Raw genomic sequence first — 19,002 nt, 5'->3', positions numbered from 1 at the left:
TTATAGAGAAATAATGAAAAGGCTAAATTTACCATTGCCATACAATTACATTAAACACTAGCATTATTAAGTAATGCAATTTTGTGAGCATGTCAGAATGACTTAAGGATAAAGTTGGAGAAAATATGGGAAGAAACAATTTTGGAGACCTAGGTGTGGATGGAAAATAGTATTAAGTTTCATCTTAAAGAAATGTGTATGAGGTTATGGAATGAATTCATCTGGCTCAGTATAGGGTCCAATGGCAGGTGAATAACAAGGCAATGAACCTTTTTTCTTTCTTTCTTTATTTCATTTTCCCATAAATCAAAATACATTGATACAGGACTCATCACACAGGACTTCACATTTCACAGAGGGTAGGGAATTTCTGGACAAGGTGAGTGACTGTTAAATTCACAAGAGAAACTCTGATTAACACAGTCAGATGAAGTTGTCTCTGTGCTTAATTAAGCATCATGCCATGAAGACATATGAGGAAGTGGAGGCACAGTGTAGCCTAACCAGAATATTATCCCAGAATTTGCTTGGAGAGAGGATAGCCAGTGCATTAACCGAAATTCGCACTCAACAGCAATGTCACTATACCACCTGTTTTGTGCCTACTGAAGTATGGTGAAGATAGAGGAAATTTCTCTATGAAAATAACGATCTTTAGGTTGCAATTGAATATTAAAATATGTTTTTAAAATCCACACTTATTTTCCTCAAAATGTTTTCAATAACCAATATAAATCTGTGCTTACAATAACTACACTTTTTCTGAAGTGTAGGGTAAATAAGTTAACAATTTAAGTAACAATTAAATTAATCCCTCGCATTCCACGCACTAACTAGGGTACTTGGATTAAAACTGCCATCAGCCCAGGAGATCTTGTTTTTAATTTATTAGTATAATACTTTTCTCAATAGATGGCATCAAGTGTACAGAAAAATGTTTGTATTGTATTGTATTGTATTTTATTTTCATCCGTTTTGCTACATAGTAACATTTGGACACGTCATTCATAATATAAGTTAACAAAATAATCGTTTTGGCCGACGTTTCGGAGGAACGTAGCGCCTTCATCTTCAGAGCAGTTGAATGGCTTGGAATGCAGAGAGCAGTAGCTGTAGTGATAGGATGTGAAAGGTCCTAACCAACCATCCTGCCTAATTTGTATATAAGCAGCGCCTTTCACATCCTATCACTACAGCTACTGCTCTCTGCATTCCAAGCCATTCAACTGCTCTGAAGATGAAGGCGCTACGTTCCTCCGAAACGTCGGCCAAAACGACGAATACACGGTGCCTAAACCCAGAAGACGACTTTCTTCATATTTCTCTTGTTGTTTGAAAGTCATTTGAGGAAAACATTGCTAAGTTTTTGTGCAACCGCATTTACCTTCAAGCACCCTAGCTAGTACTAGTCCATAATTCTATAACAGAGGCTGGCATTTAAAGTTACATGAATTTGAATGAAAAAAGGTAAAGATGTCCCTACAATGGGACATGGAGGCCCCTAGGGTTGTGAGATGTCAAGGCCCCCACATTTTCTAGACAACTGGCTCATGGATGATGGTGAGGTTGTTAGCCTTATACATCAGCTGCCATTTACCCTCAGGAAGATGCCTGGCATTCATTTCTGTTAGAGGCTGGAAGGTTGGATTGTAAAAATGAATATTCATTTCTATACTATAACCTTAATGAACAGTCACCATTAGAGAGAATGATGTTATTGATACATTTATTTCATGTACTTAATTCAGACAGAATTTTTTACACAAGTACTGGATACCACTGATTGAATAATATGGTCATTATTTCATATTAAGTTCTAGAGTTACCTTATGTTAAATGATAATATTGAGATTGTGAAATTTAAACAAATACAAAATCAGAAAACCTTCAATAGATCTTGTATTATTGACTTCATTTCATATGAAACAAACAGAATAAACTGCTCCCACATGCAATGAATGTTCAAGATTAAGAGTAAGATATACAAAGAATTCAGAAAGATTTATGATGACTTCAAAATTATAATGACAGTTGGTTTAAAAAATTCAGTTAAATTATTATTTAACATATTTGCTATTTCTTCCTTCCTACTGCTAAGAGAAATGAATTCCATTATAATTCCCAGTACGGAGAAATGTAACAAAAATTTAATGAAATTTAGAATTAAAATGGATAAGTAATGTATACAGTACCTTGAATGAACCCTCAGTGTTGATGCACTGAGCATTCTGATCACAGCCACCATTATTAGTGAGACATTCATTAACATCTCTGCAACTCACTCCATTACCAGTGAAACCATCTCGACAGCGACAGAAGTAAGAGCCCTGAAAGTTGAATAAGAACATACACCTGTAAGGGATCCAACAACAGTTAAATGTTCCTATACCCATAGATACAATGTAAGATACATACGGGGGCATTGATGCAGTCGGCATTCACGTCGCAGTTATAGGAGCCAAGTTCACATTCATCATCATCTGTACACCCTGGGCCATTATCAGGCTTTGCTGAGTAACCTTCCTCGCAGCGACACATAAATGATCCAAGGGTGTTGTCACATTCCCCATTCACACACACATCTTCTTCCATTTCACACTCATCCACATCTGGCAACATACAATTTTCTATCAACATATTTGATAAGAATATTTATGATTTCAAAATATATAATCATGATTTACATAACGTTACATTATTTCTTGTTCTCACATATGCTAAGGTTTCTTAAAATATTTGAATCAAGGAATGTGAAGAACAAGATCTGAAAAGGTCTACTTCATAATATAATGTCAGTTACCAGTGGAGTTCTTTTATATTTATTGAGCTTACTTAAAAAAGGAAAGAATAATATGCGAATCAGTGAAATTCTTCTGTGTAGTACTTTAACAAAATATGTAGAATTATGGAATATATGGAAAAGCCCATTTATGGTTTTATGCAAACTAGGCTTCTTTATAAAGAAAGCAGTCTTCTGGGATGTGGCACCGTGTAGATGTGGTGTTAACCGACGTTTCGGAGGAACATATCGCCTCCTTCTACCCTGAAGATGGAGGCGATACATTCCTCCGAAACTTCGGTTAACACCACAACTACACGGTGCCACATCCCAGAAGACTTCTTTCTTCATAGTCACTGCCGTGAAGCCCTCAAATCTTACATAGGCTTCTTTATGTATCAATATCACTAAAATAGGAAATTTCCAGTATTGATTCAAATAAAATATATAGCTTATGAGAAAAATGGAACAGCCCTGGCTGGGGCTTCATCATAAAATATCATTTTTCCTAAATGAGGGTATAACAATTGTGATTAAATTTTGCCAAATTATGGTACTGATAGACCCAAATAAATGCATTGGTCATATTTTCCGAAGAACAACGATCTGTTCTATAAAAGCTGAAAAACAAAGTAAAGTCTTATTTAGGAGAGCGGAAGTCTGTGATCTATGAAGACTATATGAGAGAGTATATGTAATATCTTTCTGCCAATTTTTTCTCTATTTTGTACAAAATGCCTATTCATTTCACATATACATGTATAATGGAGTTGACATATAATATTAAACAACAATTCATCAAAAACACCTTCTTATAATTTATTCTAAGAATGAATGGTGTCAAGTTAGGATTATGATTTCACGCACAGGTGCATGTGCACACAAGAACACGCACATGTGCGCATGCATGCACACACACAAACACACACAAAAGGCACTTTGAAAGTTTTACAGTCTGTTTAATTTTGATTCTGTATTAATTACTACTGACTTCTGTATTACCAATTAACTTTATTTGAAGTATATTTCGATTTTAATTAACATATCTGTATGCCTAAAAAGGTCTGAACAGCATTTCCTGTGGGACATGACACGTTGTTTTATTGTGGGCCCTATATTTATCAGTACTACATTCACTGACTGGGATTTTCTGTGATACCAGATGGCCAAGAGCTCTTGCCTGGCATAGTAAACTACAGACAATCACTGCATTGCTTGTTTCTGTAGGACTTGGTTCACACATTTCTGCTGCAGGTAAATGACAGCATATTGCTATTTGTATTGCTATTGTGTAGCTATCAGTAAAGGGACTTAAACAGTAACTAAAACCATTCTAATATCACACAAATAGGGATTACAAAAGTATAAAACAAAAATGAAGAAGCATAAAAACTGCAGTGTGTTCAAAGTAAGTATAAAAATGAAGAATACTGTCTTCTGGCATATTAAATTGTTGCTGTGGTACAGGTTTACTGATATTTCAGTTGGATGTTCCCCCAAAATGTTGGTAAATTCCTCTAGTCTGCAAGGCATACTATCAAAGAAGATAACATGCTTCATAGTTTCCACCATGAGAACCTCAAATCTCATGGCTATGAATATTTTTAGGAAGATTTAGCCTGAAAATCTTAGTCAGCTTTCGGTTCTTTTATATGAGCAGTTTCCTATGTTTGTCCATGCTTCACTTCAAAGCATAGCTGTAATTAGCAAATCATAAATCCTTGAACAGACCTATACAGGATGTGCTGTCTGGACCTGGAAGCAAGCCCTTAGTGCAGACACATGAATAACTTCCTGGTGTATTGGTGCACTTTCCACCATTACAGATGCGCGGGTTCTCCTTACATTCATTAACATCTGTACAACTCCGTCCATCCAGAAGTAGCATATAGCCAATACTATAAACAAAGAGGTTAGTTTCAAACATATGACAAATATAAGCATTCAGAGCTGAAAGCTGAAAATGTGAACCCACTTACAACAAAGATTAAAAATTAGAACTGTATTTCCAAATATAACTAAAAGTATATTCAGGAAGATTATTGTCTTCTGGGATATGATGCCATATACTCTGGTACATATTGTTGACATTTCAGAGGCACATACTGCCTTAATCATCAGGATACAAGAGTAAGTTGTGTGGGAAGAAATAGTGATGTTCCCATTGTTCTGAACTTAACCCCAGTCCTTGTCTTGCCGTTCACACATCACTGACCATTCTTTTCCTATGCAGCTCACTCTTTTATCCTGAAACTGAAGGCAGCAGTTTCCTCTGAATGAGCTAAATATCTGCTAGAATACCTGGTGTCACAAGCCAGAAGACAGCAATCTTAAGAGTAGGGCCGGCCCTATCGCTCAAGTGGTTAGTTGCTGGCTTCCCACCGCAGCAGCCCGGGTTCGATCCTGGGTTTGGTCAAGTGGGATTTGTGGTGGACAAAGTGGCGCTAGGGCAGGTTTTCTCTGAGTACTTCGGTTTCCCCTCCCAATCTCCATTCCACCAATTGCTCCACAATCACCCTCAATTATCATCTGGGGCTGGTACAGTAGGCCAGAAGTGGCCGCAGTACAAGGGACTTAGTCCCACCCCACTAGCAATAAAAAGAAATCTTAACAGTCACCATCATGAGAGCCTTTAATCTCACAATAGCATACTTGAGTTTAAAACAAAATTTTTTGCAAAACTTAATCTGTACTGGTTAATTAAAATTTTCAATGCCCCAGTCACCACATATCTGCTACCTGGAATATTAATTTGGCAACTCTAGGGCATCAATGTGAAAAATTTGAGAATGTAAAGAAACCTTCTGTACCTCCATTAGTAGCCACAAATCCACTGTGTATTCTTAAAGTCCAGGCCTGTGTGTTCTCATGCATATTTTAATATTATCTTGCTTTTAACAAGTAGACTGTCCCATGTCCTTCCTCTTCCTAATCTTACATCACTTTTCAACGGTAAAATTGGTACCAGATCTAGCAGTGGCCATTAAATCCATCCCAGCAACATATCAACATATGCAATTTCCTCATCATATTCTTCCCCTGCCTGTGCACTCAATCCTTCAGCTTTCAACAAAATCTGATGAACAGAGCCATTAAAGTGATTCTTTTTATTCTGTGATATTCAACCAATGATATGATAAAGGAAAATGAAAAAATAAACCCCAGACGAAACATTCCCTATGCAGGCTTCGTGAGCTTACTAGCTGTATTTATATTGTGGTTTTGTCCTGTATTGTGGTAATGAGAGAACATACACTTTCTTTCTCTGCATTTATTTCTAAACTAACCAATTTATTGGCATCTAACAGAGTATCTCTCTTATTTTATGACATGTATTTTTACTCTACATATTAACATCAGCACAGACCAGAAGCTGATGTGTCACATTTGCTTCTATCTGGACCTCCTTAGTGGAATATGCTAGGTCAATGATGATAAAGCAGTTCCTTGTTTCAGACCATCCTTAATGGGAAATGCACCAAGCAAATGTTCATCTGTGCAAATTGTGTTGCATCTGCTGTTAAAACACAGCATTTTACTAAAAACACAATGCAAAATTTACAGGCATATGAAAGTAAGCCAAAGACATGACATGGTAGTGTTGCTGAACAGATTCTGAGCAGTGGCAGAGGAATCACAGATATACAGAGTACTGATGCTGAAAACATGTAATGTTAAGCAAGGGAAATTAATGAAAAAAAAATTAAGTCTTATCTAATTCTTATTCTCAAAGCTGCAATGATTATTGACAAAGCAACTGACAGATAAGCACAAAACAATGCAATTATAACAGTGGAATAGCTAAAAATGATTCGTATTCGTATTCATATTATGAGAGGGGGTGGGTTTCCCCATGCACTTAGACCAGTTATTGGTCCATTGTGCATCCCCCTTTAATTTCTACTGTTGCCATACCCTACCAGTAACAGTGCGTGCCATCAGCCCCCATAGAGCCAACGAGGTCGGCCCTCGGTACCTTGATGCTTCCCCCATCCACCAGAGGCATTGGAGACTACTTGGGTGGGAAAGGGCCTGTAATTTAGCTCAGAGGTCTCCTAGAGACATGAGGTTCTTTTACGTGCCGTAAATCTATGACACAGGACACATGGCTTAAAGTCACTCCCGGAGGACTTGTTCCCTGTATTTTTTCGCCCTTAAAAATTCCATGACCTCTGCCGGGTTTGAACCTGCGTACCTTGAGTCATGAGGCGGGAACGTTACCCCTAGACTACGGAGGCCACTTAAAATGATTCGTAACTATCACAGGTCTTTTCACCCTCCACCTCACTTATTTCTGCGTATTTGCTTTCGTCCCTTCAATTTAAATTACAGGTGCATGACTTTGTTCCAAGCTATTTCTTTGCAGTACTCATGTCAGACACATGACATACAGTCCTTATTAGTGACTCTGTCAATCACTCCATTCATTACTCTCTCAGGACTGTAGCGCTGAGTTGGGTGACTTCTCCCTCTGCTTTAGCCCACATAAGTTTAATTGAGATGTATACTGGTAATGCTAAGGTGGACATCTGATTTTATTTGCTATCTGATATGGCTTATATATTTTCCATCAGTTCGTATGTGGTACAACATGAAGGAGTAATTTGAGTATGGTTCTATGAGGTCATATTCAACAGGCAGTGACCATAATCACGATGGATTTTTCTTACAGATAATTTAAATATTTATTTACAAACCATTCTTTGTGGAATCCAGCCAATAGGAGAATTCGTTTTAAAATGATGAGAAGACTGGGATAATTATACAATATCAAGAATGACAAAAGAGGGAACTGTTAAGAGCGGTGAGAGATAATATTCCCAAAAAAAGTTCTCCTTGAAGAAACAGGATATTAAGCTGAAAGAAAGAAAGGAGGAGGAGGAGGAGGAGGAGGAGGAGGAGGAGAAGAAGAAGAAGAAGAAGAAGAAGAAGATTTACATGCTAGCCTTCAAAACTATCGCAAAGCATATATTATGATAATGGACACTTTCACTGTACTTACAAGCAGGGAACTACTAACCTACATGCACAAGAATAGCTGCCCGGTGTGTTCATACAGATGTCATCACAGCCTGCATTATTAGATTTACATTCATCAATATCTGAAACACAATTATCGAACATATGAATGAAAATAATCAGCCTACATGAAGATCAATGACATTAATTTACAGTAACGTAGAAATATATACTTGCCTTCACAGTGTGACTTCTGTCCAGTTTGTTGGTAACCATCATCACAAACACACTGATATGTACCCATCATATTTTCACAAACTCCATTGGAACAAATACCACTTGTACGAGAACATTCATCAATATCTGGAAAACAAAAACCCAAACATGGCACACAAATGGTATGAACAAGAAGTTATTTTAGACTCTGGTATTATTCAGGCATTTTATGGTGTTGGAATCTGGTGAACACATTTATTAGTGGATGAGTTTCACGGTTACAGTGTTTGATTTTTGAGGATTAGAATTTCAGTCTGCAAAACACACATGTTGTTCAACTTTTATGTAAACAGTTTTTACTTCTCGTTAAATTGTAATGTCAGTCACGAAATTTCCTGCATATACACAGTATAGTGTTTGTAACTCCCTATCTATTTTGTTACTAAGCACATCATGAACTAGCTGTTTGGTAGGTCCAGGCTTGCAAAATTTTCTTTTGAATAGTAGTGCCTTGAAGAAAATAATAAAAGTTACCCTTATGTCAACAAATTAATGCCTAATGCATATTCTATGTGTAAAAAGTGATGGCGATTCTTCAAAAAGATTAAAACTGTATTTCATGTTGGATAGATACAAGTATATTAGTAAAACATGAAAAAGATTCTTTTCAAGAAGTTTTGCCTTCCAGTACCTTTACAAGCTTTCTTATTTGCAGCAAGCTCATGGCCAGGAGGACATTCACATCGATAGCTTCCTGGTGTGTTAATGCACACGCCTCCACGACACAGCCCTGGGGTTTGTTCACATTCATTGATGTCTGGAACAGTTGAAGTTCTGCACATTCATAAATCAGGTTCACAGTTGAAGCAAAGGGAAAGAAGAATTACAAACATTTACATTTATGCACGACAATCTAAAATCAAGGACATGCTATGGCACAGATGATGGTTTCTCATGTCCAATCTGAGGATAGTACAAGTGAGATTTGTAGTGGACTGTGTGACAATAGAATGGCTTTATCCAAGTACTTCTGTTTTCCTCAGAAAATCAACATTCAAACCCTGTCTCATATACATCTACCACTGCTCTTAATGTGTGTTGTAAATTCAACCAGTAAAACAGATATCACAGCCTGGGTTCTGAGTTGCAGCTTAAATTCTGATCTTGCAGTCTTGAGAAACTAACAGTTACTCAATTAGTCAAGAAATGTCACACTTTTATGGAACCTAAAGAGCCCATCATTATATCTGAACCAGATGAATCCAAGTGACAGCCCTAAAGTTCCATAACCAGCTTTTGAGAAGGTATCTCAGCCCTTAATTCTTTTTCTAATGTCTTTAACCCATTGACACCTGAGTTTTGCAAGTGGGTCCCTGCAGGTTTTCTGATAAACATTAAGTATGCCTTTCTCATCTGTACCTTACAACCATCTCATTCTTCTTGAACTGAACAAGTACAAATTATGAAGTTCCTCATTATGCCATTTCCTTCAGTCTCCCATTACTTCTCCTCTCTTCTGTCACATATTCTCTCTAATGTCCTAATTTCACATACACTCAATCTGTGTTCTTCCCTTAGGGTAACAGACCAAGTTCTACACCAATACAAAACAACAGGTAAAATCATACATTCTGTGATCTACATCTACATAGAGGCCTTCTCAAAGCTTAAACATAGATGGGTGACCCAAATAAATACTGCCATGTTAATCCATGCATAACTGATCAGTACCTTGCCTCCATCAGTACATCCACAATTGTTAGTCTGACAAAAGAGTCATTTCGCATTGTGAATTCCTGTGGAAATGGTCAATTTGTGGAATTTTCTAAGAACAGAAGAGGAGACAATCAGACTTTTCAAAGAAACAGAATTCTGCCTAAGAAACATAAATGCAAAAGTAGGCATTCAGTGAAGCTATGAAACAGTGATCAAGTTTTCTGATAGTGCAGCATAGAGGCTAGCAGAAAGAAAGTGAACATGTGTGCCGGAAATTGGTCTGAGAACAATCAGTTCTCTGATATTAAGGTCATTCATTTTATATATGAGTGGAATCATGGGCAGACTCAACCTAGTTGTGCAAAATGATACAGATTGAAGAGTTCTATCTTCAAGAATATAGTGCCATATAGTAAACTGAGATTCAACTGATGTTTCGGAGAAACATATCGCCTCCTTCTTCAGGGTAAAAGAATAAACCAATCAAGAAACCAGCATGAAGCAAGTAGCAAGCAGAATGACTACCATGTAGTAGCATGGTGATATTAGGAAGTTGCTTTTTTAATCTTGGCCAGGCCACCTCCTAACCCAACTGATATTTTTTGTCTATTTCCTCAGTTCCTCCAAGAAAATTCCATGCCTGATTCCTTCCAAATCCTTTCCAATTCATCATTCATCTGCACTTGATGTTCTACAGTCCAGATAATGATGGGATTGTACAATAAACCACAAAATAACTGGCCATAAATTTTGAAGTTACTTGGGTCACCCATTAACATATAAGTACCACATTTTCTTACTAGGGGTTTTCTGTCTGTTGATATTGCTTGGTAGGTTATGTCCTTACTTGTGAACCAAACCTGTGACTATACAGGCCCCAGTCACACCCTGCCTGTATTAAGTCACATTGCTTACCCATGCACACCTGCATCATCATAGTACTCTCATATCCTTCTTTGCAGTCACAGATAAAGTTGCCTGGTGTGTTTCGGCATGTTCCATCTCCACACACACCATGCATGATGCTGCACTCATCAATATCTGGAAGAGTAATTACTTTGTTCTCAACAGAGAAATATGTGAAATTTTCTGTTTGTTGAGTTTTGTTTAGATGCGTAATAATTGAATAATTTATCCATGACCATTTCAATCTTCTTAAAATAGAAATACCAAACCTTAGTTGACTTTCATTTCTTTAGGTACGTGCGTTTTTTCCACTTTTGAACTAACTGACAAACTTATATGAAATTTAATATACACATTATCCTACTGGAGGCACCCAAATGCCATATTTTTTAATATCATGCCTAATGCAAAGACTTGTGTGGAGACAGTGATACTAGCACCACTTAATAAAGTGTCTTGAAATCATGGGGGGCATGCAGTAGCGTAGCTGGTTGAGGCACTATGTCATAAGCCAGAAGGCCGAGGGTTCAATTCCTGATGAGGTCATGGAATTTTTAATTGACCAAATACTTCCAGCCACACGTTGTTTGTGATGTAAATATATAGTAATACCAAAATTTATGTACCAGGATTAAATATATGCACACTATTACTGAAAAGAAACTGTCATTTCTAGACACCATGGTGGAATCCATTAAGCCTTGCACAACATTACTACCAGTTTTGAAGTTCTTTCTGACTCTAATTGTAATGAGGTCAATATTCCAGCTGCATGTTGTTCTTAAGGTTTCTGACTTTGATCTGATATGCTGTAAGGATGTCCCAGGAATTTTCTAAAATCATGATTCTATTCTGAAGCATTGTGATGATACAGTACACATGGGATTACTGAGTTTCCAGACTTTGTCCATATTCTAAGTACTGTAAGAAAACATAAAATTTTGGAAACTAACTCGTTTCTGTCCTCGGGTGAAAAGATGGGGAGGTACCTGCCCAGCTTGATCTGCTGGATAGAATTCATCTCAATCACTGGACCAGTCCAGTCCAGTGACTGAAATTAGCACTTCCTAATGGACCCTAGTGAGCAGGTGCCTCCCCGCCTCTTCATATTAGGAGAGAAACTACACATTCCAAAAATGTTGTCCTTTCACAATATTTAGATGGACACTGCTCAGAAACTAATTAATCCAAACTCATGATTCTGATTGAAATTTTAAGCTTTGTGTTCTTATTTTATTAATTATTCTGTTTCTAGACATCTTATTATGAGTAATAATATTTTTTGATTGTCCTAAGTTTATTCCAGTCAATCTACAAATGTCTTTCAGACCCTTGGGATTCTAATTGCATAAAAATATCAACTTACCAATACATTTTATGCCATTTTCATCCAGTGCATAACCCTGGTTGCATTTGCAGCTAAACCCTCCAACTGTATTCTTACAGCGACCATTGGTACACATTCCTGGGAATTCTGTGCACTCATTAATGTCCTTTCGATCTATGAAACCAATTCCTTTGGGGCAAAGTTCCTGGTGAACCTGAGTTCCTGGCCGTGGACAAGGTTCACATCTGATGGTTCCTCTATCTCCTCCACCCCAAGCTTTGCCAACAGAAGAGCAACAGCATACGATGCGTGAAAAAATTCCTTCTAGAGGATTACTGCACTGTCCGTGACGATATTCAGGGTAACATGCCTCCTGCCTAACATCCAGGCACATTGTACCTGCAAACATTAAAAAAGAACTATGTAATTCATTGAAATTGTGACCTGTCTCAGTCAAATAATTAACGTCCCTGTGTTTAATCAGTTAAGCGCCATGCCATGAAGATCTATGGGGGGATGCAGGTATAGCTCCATCATTCTTGACCTCAGCACTAGATGGAGGTGAGTGGTCAGCTTCATGCCCCAGCCACTTTACCCCGGGGAAACAGCTCCCAATAACCACTGGATAGAAAGCTCAGTGGGCACCAGAGCCAGTCTGAATGCTGTAGAGAAGAGACAGAATTTTTGCTCAGATGGGGAACTGAACCATGCCCATCAAGCCCATAGCCTTTTGCTATACTGACTGACCTATCCCAGTTCCCAGTCAAGGAGTATAAATTGTAATTTATAATGTGCTTTCAATCGAAATTATTCAAATCCCAGTCTTCATAACTTCATATACGTAGGTAGTAACCAAAGTCATGAGCAACTTTTATTTTCATGCAACCTGGGAACAGCAGACGAAAGAGAGTATGGAGGTAGGTGGAACTAGCTGTTGTGTTAACCTTGAGTGTCTTGTGACGTCACTAGCTTGCATCACGTGACCAGTATCACTCCTAACAAAATGGCCGACAACGATATGTCGTTTCGCCACCGTGCTGTCATCGAACTTCTTGTGAAAGAGGAAATCCGTGCTGCAGAAATTCACCAGACACTTCAGCGTGCTTATGAAAGTGTGTGCATGGGTGCGAGCAGTGTTCAAAGATGGGTGAAACATTTTAAAGATGGGAACACCAGCATTAAAGATGAGCCTTGGATCGGTCGTCCTCGAACAGCCTCAACTGAACGCAACAAGGAAAGAGTGGATGAGATCATTCAAGATGACAGGTGTGTGACTGTGGACACAATAGCCTGAAAACTTGGAATAGGGCACAGTGCAGTACAGGAGATGATTGAAAGCTTGGGCTATAGGAAAGTTTGTGCTCGTTGGGTCCTGTGGTTATTGACCGAAGACCACAAAGGTCAGCGAAAAGCCATCACCTCAGAACTGCTGCAGAGATATCGACACGAAGGCGATGATTTTTTGCTCTCTATTGTGACAGGTGACAAAAGCTGGTTTCACAATTTCGAGCCTGAAACGAAATGGCAGAGTATGGAATGGTACCATTTGCATTCTCCATCAAAATAGAAGGCAAAGACAGTGCCATCAGCTGCGAAGGTGATGGGCACAGTCTTCTGGAATGCAGAGGGATTTATTCTGGCCAAATTCCTGGAACCTGGGCAAACCATCAATGCTGCTCGTTATGTCCAGACGCGGCACAAGCTCCGTCGTGCATTTCGCAATAAACGTCCAGGACGAAACATCATCATCTTGCATGACAACGCTCGCCCCCACGCCACTCGCCTCACATTTGAAGCAATTGCAAAGATGGGGTGGGAAGTTCTTCCACACCCATCCTATAGCCCTGATCTGGCACCCTCCGACCACCACCTTTTCGGATTTATGAAGGATCAGCTGCGTGGACAACGTTTTGAGACAAGGGAGGCAATTCAGAAAGCAGTGCATCAGTGTCTTCGGATGGCTGGAACGGAATTTTACAGAAGGGGAATTTTCAAACTCCCAGAACGCTGGGAGAAATGTGTACAAAGAAATGGCGATTATGTGGAAAAATAAAGAAAGGTCTGTAGATTGAGGTGGTGTATTTCGTTTGTCTATAATAAAGCATGTTATTTTACAAAAAATTGTTGCTCATGACTTTCAGTACAACCCTTGTATGAAAACCTTTAAATGAAGACAAAGACTCCAAATTCAAATTGCAATGCAGTTACATAAACAGCTGATGTGTATATGTGATGTATTTTCAGTAATTTTCTCTGATGGGTAAAGTTTCCTGTCAGTCTCTGAAAACTGCACCGTTGTGGAATCCCACACTTTCAGCACTGTCAGAGCATTATTATAGCAGTATTTAGCAAGGAATATACTAGCAATTGTGGGTTACATTTCTTTTCAAGAAGGATTTGTCCTACCTCTTACTTGGAGTGAGTAAAGAAACATATATGGCACCATTCAAGATTCAAACTAACTATATCAGAAGCCAAATGATCTACCATAGTGCTATGCTTACTGCAAATGCAATAATAAATCAAAATTTTGATATGCTTTCAAATGATTTAAGTGAATATAAATACTTCCTTCCTGAAAATTTCCCTCCACTCTCTACAATCTGACATTCCTTCCCCTTCAAAATATGTGAATACCATCACTCTCCCCCCTTCTTCCCTCTATATCATCATCAGAGCAGAAATGGGGGCCAACACATTTTTTATAAATGAATCTACCTATGGTGTCTAAATATATCTTAAATATCCTTCCAACCATAGATATATGTAATGTATCTGCGAACCAGCACTGCAATAATTTCCATTACAAGATGTGTTGGTCATTCCCTGGGATTTCCTACTGACCTGAAGTACCCATTGAGCTCTGAAGAACCATTTCCATCTGTTATCATCATCATTCATGTGTCAGTTACCTCACAATGGTCAGTGTCTGACCTCAGTGAACTTTGTTCTGAATCATATCTAAACTTTCAGCTTGTGTGATTTACACTTGTGACTCTAAGCCACTTCACTGGAAGTTTAAACAGACTGTAAACAAATGCACACAGTTCACAGGCTACTGTACTAGTGTCTTACAATGAACAACAACCATGAGTCACAGAATAGACCTGTGCTTTAAAGGACAGCTATCCTGTGTTTTGTACGGTACATGCAAAGTAATTTCAGTACTCACAATTATGAATTCTGCAATTATATGTGAATAATAAAACTTAAGACAATTCAAACATATGTCAATATAGTCCATACAGACTAAATGCAAAGCTTGTGATTGAAGTCTGTTGCTATCAAATTAATTATGCATGACATGAAAGCCAGTCCATCTTATGATGTTGAAGAAAAATAATGTTGAATTTGTTCAGTAAGTTTTTACAAAATTGTCTATTATTACTGGTAAAGGAAGTAACAAAATTATGTCAGATTTCACAAGATTTTGTTCCAAGTTTCTNTAACTTCCCACTTTCCTTTTACTGTAATTTAAATATCTGATACGACAAGTAGAAAGAAAGAAAACTTTAGTATATATGCATAATGAAGTCAATAAAACAATACAATTTGGTGGGCTTCAGCATTGGTATTACTGATGGGAGTGCTACAGGAAGAACACTGTTGAGATGAGCTCAGATGGCATACCAGATGACACACCAGGTTCCATGAAGATTTATTCTCGCATTCAGGTAATATTGAGGTCATTACCTTGACAGTCTGAGATGATGCAGTGTTGGCCTAAATGATGGGCAGGATTTATGATGTAAGCCACTCAGAGAAACTCAGATGGCATGATATACATACTAAATTTCATTACGATCAGGAGAGGAATTCAAGTAATATTAAGGATATTACCTCAAACATTTGAGAGGCTATAGTGTTAGTATTACCGTACTTACGCATGTATAGGCCGTGTGCGTGTATAGGCCGCAGCACAATTTTCAGACAGAAATTATAGAAATAATAATTTTCTTGGAATATTATTTCAGGAGTAGAAATTATTCCGAAATTTGGCAACGTTTAACATTCCTAAGTTCGCAACTAGCGAAAATAACGGTACTGCTCGGAACAAAGGCATTGCGGGGGAGAGTTATAACCTTTTCGCCTTTACTTGACTTGCCTGGTTAGTTCTGAGTGAAACATGGGTCGAGTAAGCGCAGGTTATACGTCTAAATTTAAACTTCAAGTGGTGCATACGCACAAGAACACGGAAATCGAGCAGCAGGGAGAAAATTCGACGTTGATGAAAAAAATGTGTGTGATTTTGAATATTTCGAATATAAGCCGCACCCCAGTTTTCCTCTTGAATTTTTGGCAAAAAATGTGCGGCCTATACATGCGTAAATACGGTATTGACGAGAGGGATTTCTTAATTATGGATTGAGATAGCATCAGGAGGCACAATAATGTAGCATGTAGAACCGTCGTTATGCAATGACCACGAGATGGGTGGATATACCTGGGCAAAAGCTTGGTAAAAACGTTCCCACAACAACAGACATGAATGCAACAACAGAAGGGCCATGTTTTCTATGTGGTCCATGCTGAGATGTTATAAGAAAGAGACAAGGTTAGAGCTTAGTCAGTTCTGTATGGCAGTCTGTGAAAAGAGGACTTCAGTCACAGGCAGAGGAATAGCCATTGTTGGAGCCATTACCAGGAAACGTCTAGTAACAGACTGAGAACGCTAGACTGTGTGCTCTAGTGAACTGTAACTGTGGAAATACTGATAACATTATAGCTATTTGTAGTTACAACCTGTCAGTGGTAAATAAATCTATTCACCAATCTGAACTCCATTGACAGTCACACATACGACAATATACATACCAAGTCTCATGACAATCAGTTAAGGCATTCCAGTAGAATGTATTAAGCATATTAGCCAAACAATCTGTGGAATATTTATGATGTATACCATTGAGAGTACATCATGTGGAACAATATTCATACCAAGTTTCATGAAGACTGGTATGGGCACTGAAGAAATATTCAGTTTTTGCCTCAGAAATGTCAGAGGTTGTAATTTCGTTATTACAGTGTGTGTGTGTGTGTGGGGGGGGGGAGTTCAGCCATTCAAAAGTTAATGGGGGAGGGATAAACATACAAGCACACAGACAGCAAGATGATCTCATTAGCCTACTTTTATTTCTTTCAAAATAAGGAAAGTAGGCTAAAAATTGTACCTTTGCTGGCCACAGAGCTGAGAATGTGAACTCAGAGTCATGGATCTGGAAGATAACTCTCTGCTTCAAAGCAGCAACTCCTAGGTACCTTTCTGGTTACGCCATACTTCATTCTGTCACACACTTCTTCCTCTCCCCTTGTGACATGATTAGCTCCATTCCCACCAAACAGAAGCCTATGAATTCAAAATTTGCAGAGCTTCTCAGAAAGGGCGGTAAATGAAGCAGATTTCTCCAGGCCAACAGAGGAAAGCAGCCACATTAAGTGGTGCATCACATTAAACGTGATCACAATGTTGACTTGGTGAATTGCAGCCTTTTTTGTGGCTGCAGCTACAGTTTACACCCGGCAGTGCAGTGTGAACTTTTGTTTCAGTTTTAAATGCAGTGGAATAGATTCTGCTGTGACAGCACAGCACTTCTTTACGAAAGAAAATAAGCAATTGTCACAGACTGTTTATAGAATGTATAAAGGGTATTTGACAAGGCAGCTGCATGCAACCAACCTAGAAAACTACATCTTGGACAATAATAAATATGGGTGTTTAAGGAAAACTAACTTACCAGTAGGATCCAAAGTTAATCCTGGGGGGCAGGCACATGTGAAAGACCCATCTGTATTAACACATGTTCCTCCTCCTCTACACACCCCGACATTCAGGTCACATTCATTTACATCTGTACATGTCTTTCCATCTACCTATACAACAAAATAAATATGAACAGCTTCTGGATTTACAATAAAGAAAAGCAAGTTAATAATGGATTTAAATACTTTCATTCATTCATTCATTCATTATCAACCACTGACACAAATTATCTTGTTAAGACATACTTTGTAGCATCTATTGTATAACAGTGAAACAAATTTAATAATTGTGTGGGAACTGAGATTCTGATGGCAGTGACTATGAAAAAATATATTCTGGGGCTTTGACACCACAGAGTATAGCAGAAGTTTGTTTTGGAGAAACTAACTGCTTCCACTGCATTCCTCTCAAAAATCAGAAATCTTCTGCCAAATTAGATGCTGTCACATCCCAAAAAACAATGTTCTTCAGTTAATAATCTTATAGAATGTGTTGTTCTATCTCCCCAGTTTCTGAATATCACTGTGGGAACACTACAACTAAAGAATAATATAACTAATATTTATCCAGTTAGAAGAGAAACTCCAAAGAGTGTTGATAAAGACTTTGAAGTCACAGGCCGTGTGATGCCAGGTTCAAGACTAAAATCTATCCATAATACTGAGAAGAAAGCAATTGCAACCCTGACCAGGGTGTAGGGTGGTACAAATGACAGGCAGAAATTAATCATCTAAGGGTCTCTCACATAACTCCAGCTTTGTGAAAATAGAGGACATACAATTGTTGTAACAATGAAAGCACCCCACAGACATGATCTAGACAAAACATCCTCCATAAACAATGAAGTAAAAGTGTTTAACAAGAAACTATCTAAGAAAATAAAAATGTATTACTATGCAAAAGTCATAGAGACAAACTTAAGTAAAGAACATTTACCCAGCACAGACTACATATGAACAGACTCGGAAAAGAACTTGTATCCAAAACTATGTCAGAAAACATAAAATCAATCCTTATGAGATAATGGCCACCCCCCTCCCATCAACCTGAAATAGTAAGAAGACTCAACAGATCTGAGCACAGTTGTGAACACATTAGACAGGAAAAGGTATGATAAGCTAGTCTCAACCACTGGACAAACCCCGGTGATTGAGATTATGTCTTTCTAATGTGCCCAACTGAGTAGGTTTATCCTGCCCCATCCACCTGAGGATGGAGACAGATCCAGTTTCCAAAATGTTGTGGTTTTTTGTCTTCTTATATCAGGCAATGGATTGAGTCCAAAATAAGCCTAATAGTTCTGTAAAGCATACACCATTGTCAGAATCCTTTCAAGTC

At 38.1% G+C, this 19,002-nt stretch overlaps 1 protein-coding gene across 1 annotated transcript in view; it reads right to left on the bottom strand.

Moving 5' to 3' along the window:
- Positions 1-19,002, bottom strand: part of LOC111863844 (fibrillin-2) — a 202,012-nt gene that overhangs the window by 46,497 nt on the left and 136,513 nt on the right. Inside the window, exons 18-26 of the mRNA XM_023850590.2 lie at positions 17,639-17,774; positions 11,943-12,302; positions 10,586-10,711; positions 8,646-8,771; positions 7,976-8,101; positions 7,800-7,881; positions 4,511-4,677; positions 2,416-2,609; positions 2,193-2,327 (exon numbers count right to left, since the gene is read on the bottom strand). Coding sequence (XP_023706358.1) covers positions 2,193-2,327; positions 2,416-2,609; positions 4,511-4,677; positions 7,800-7,881; positions 7,976-8,101; positions 8,646-8,771; positions 10,586-10,711; positions 11,943-12,302; positions 17,639-17,774 — 1,452 coding nt within the window. The remainder of the gene's footprint in view (positions 1-2,192; positions 2,328-2,415; positions 2,610-4,510; positions 4,678-7,799; positions 7,882-7,975; positions 8,102-8,645; positions 8,772-10,585; positions 10,712-11,942; positions 12,303-17,638; positions 17,775-19,002) is intronic.

The sequence above is a fragment of the Cryptotermes secundus genome, unplaced genomic scaffold (assembly GCF_002891405.2).
Source record: "Cryptotermes secundus unplaced genomic scaffold, Csec_1.0 scaffold46, whole genome shotgun sequence".
Taxonomy (NCBI): domain Eukaryota; kingdom Metazoa; phylum Arthropoda; class Insecta; order Blattodea; family Kalotermitidae; genus Cryptotermes; species Cryptotermes secundus.
Note: the sequence above shows the minus strand (reverse complement) of the source record. Positions and strands in the feature narration are given on the sequence as shown.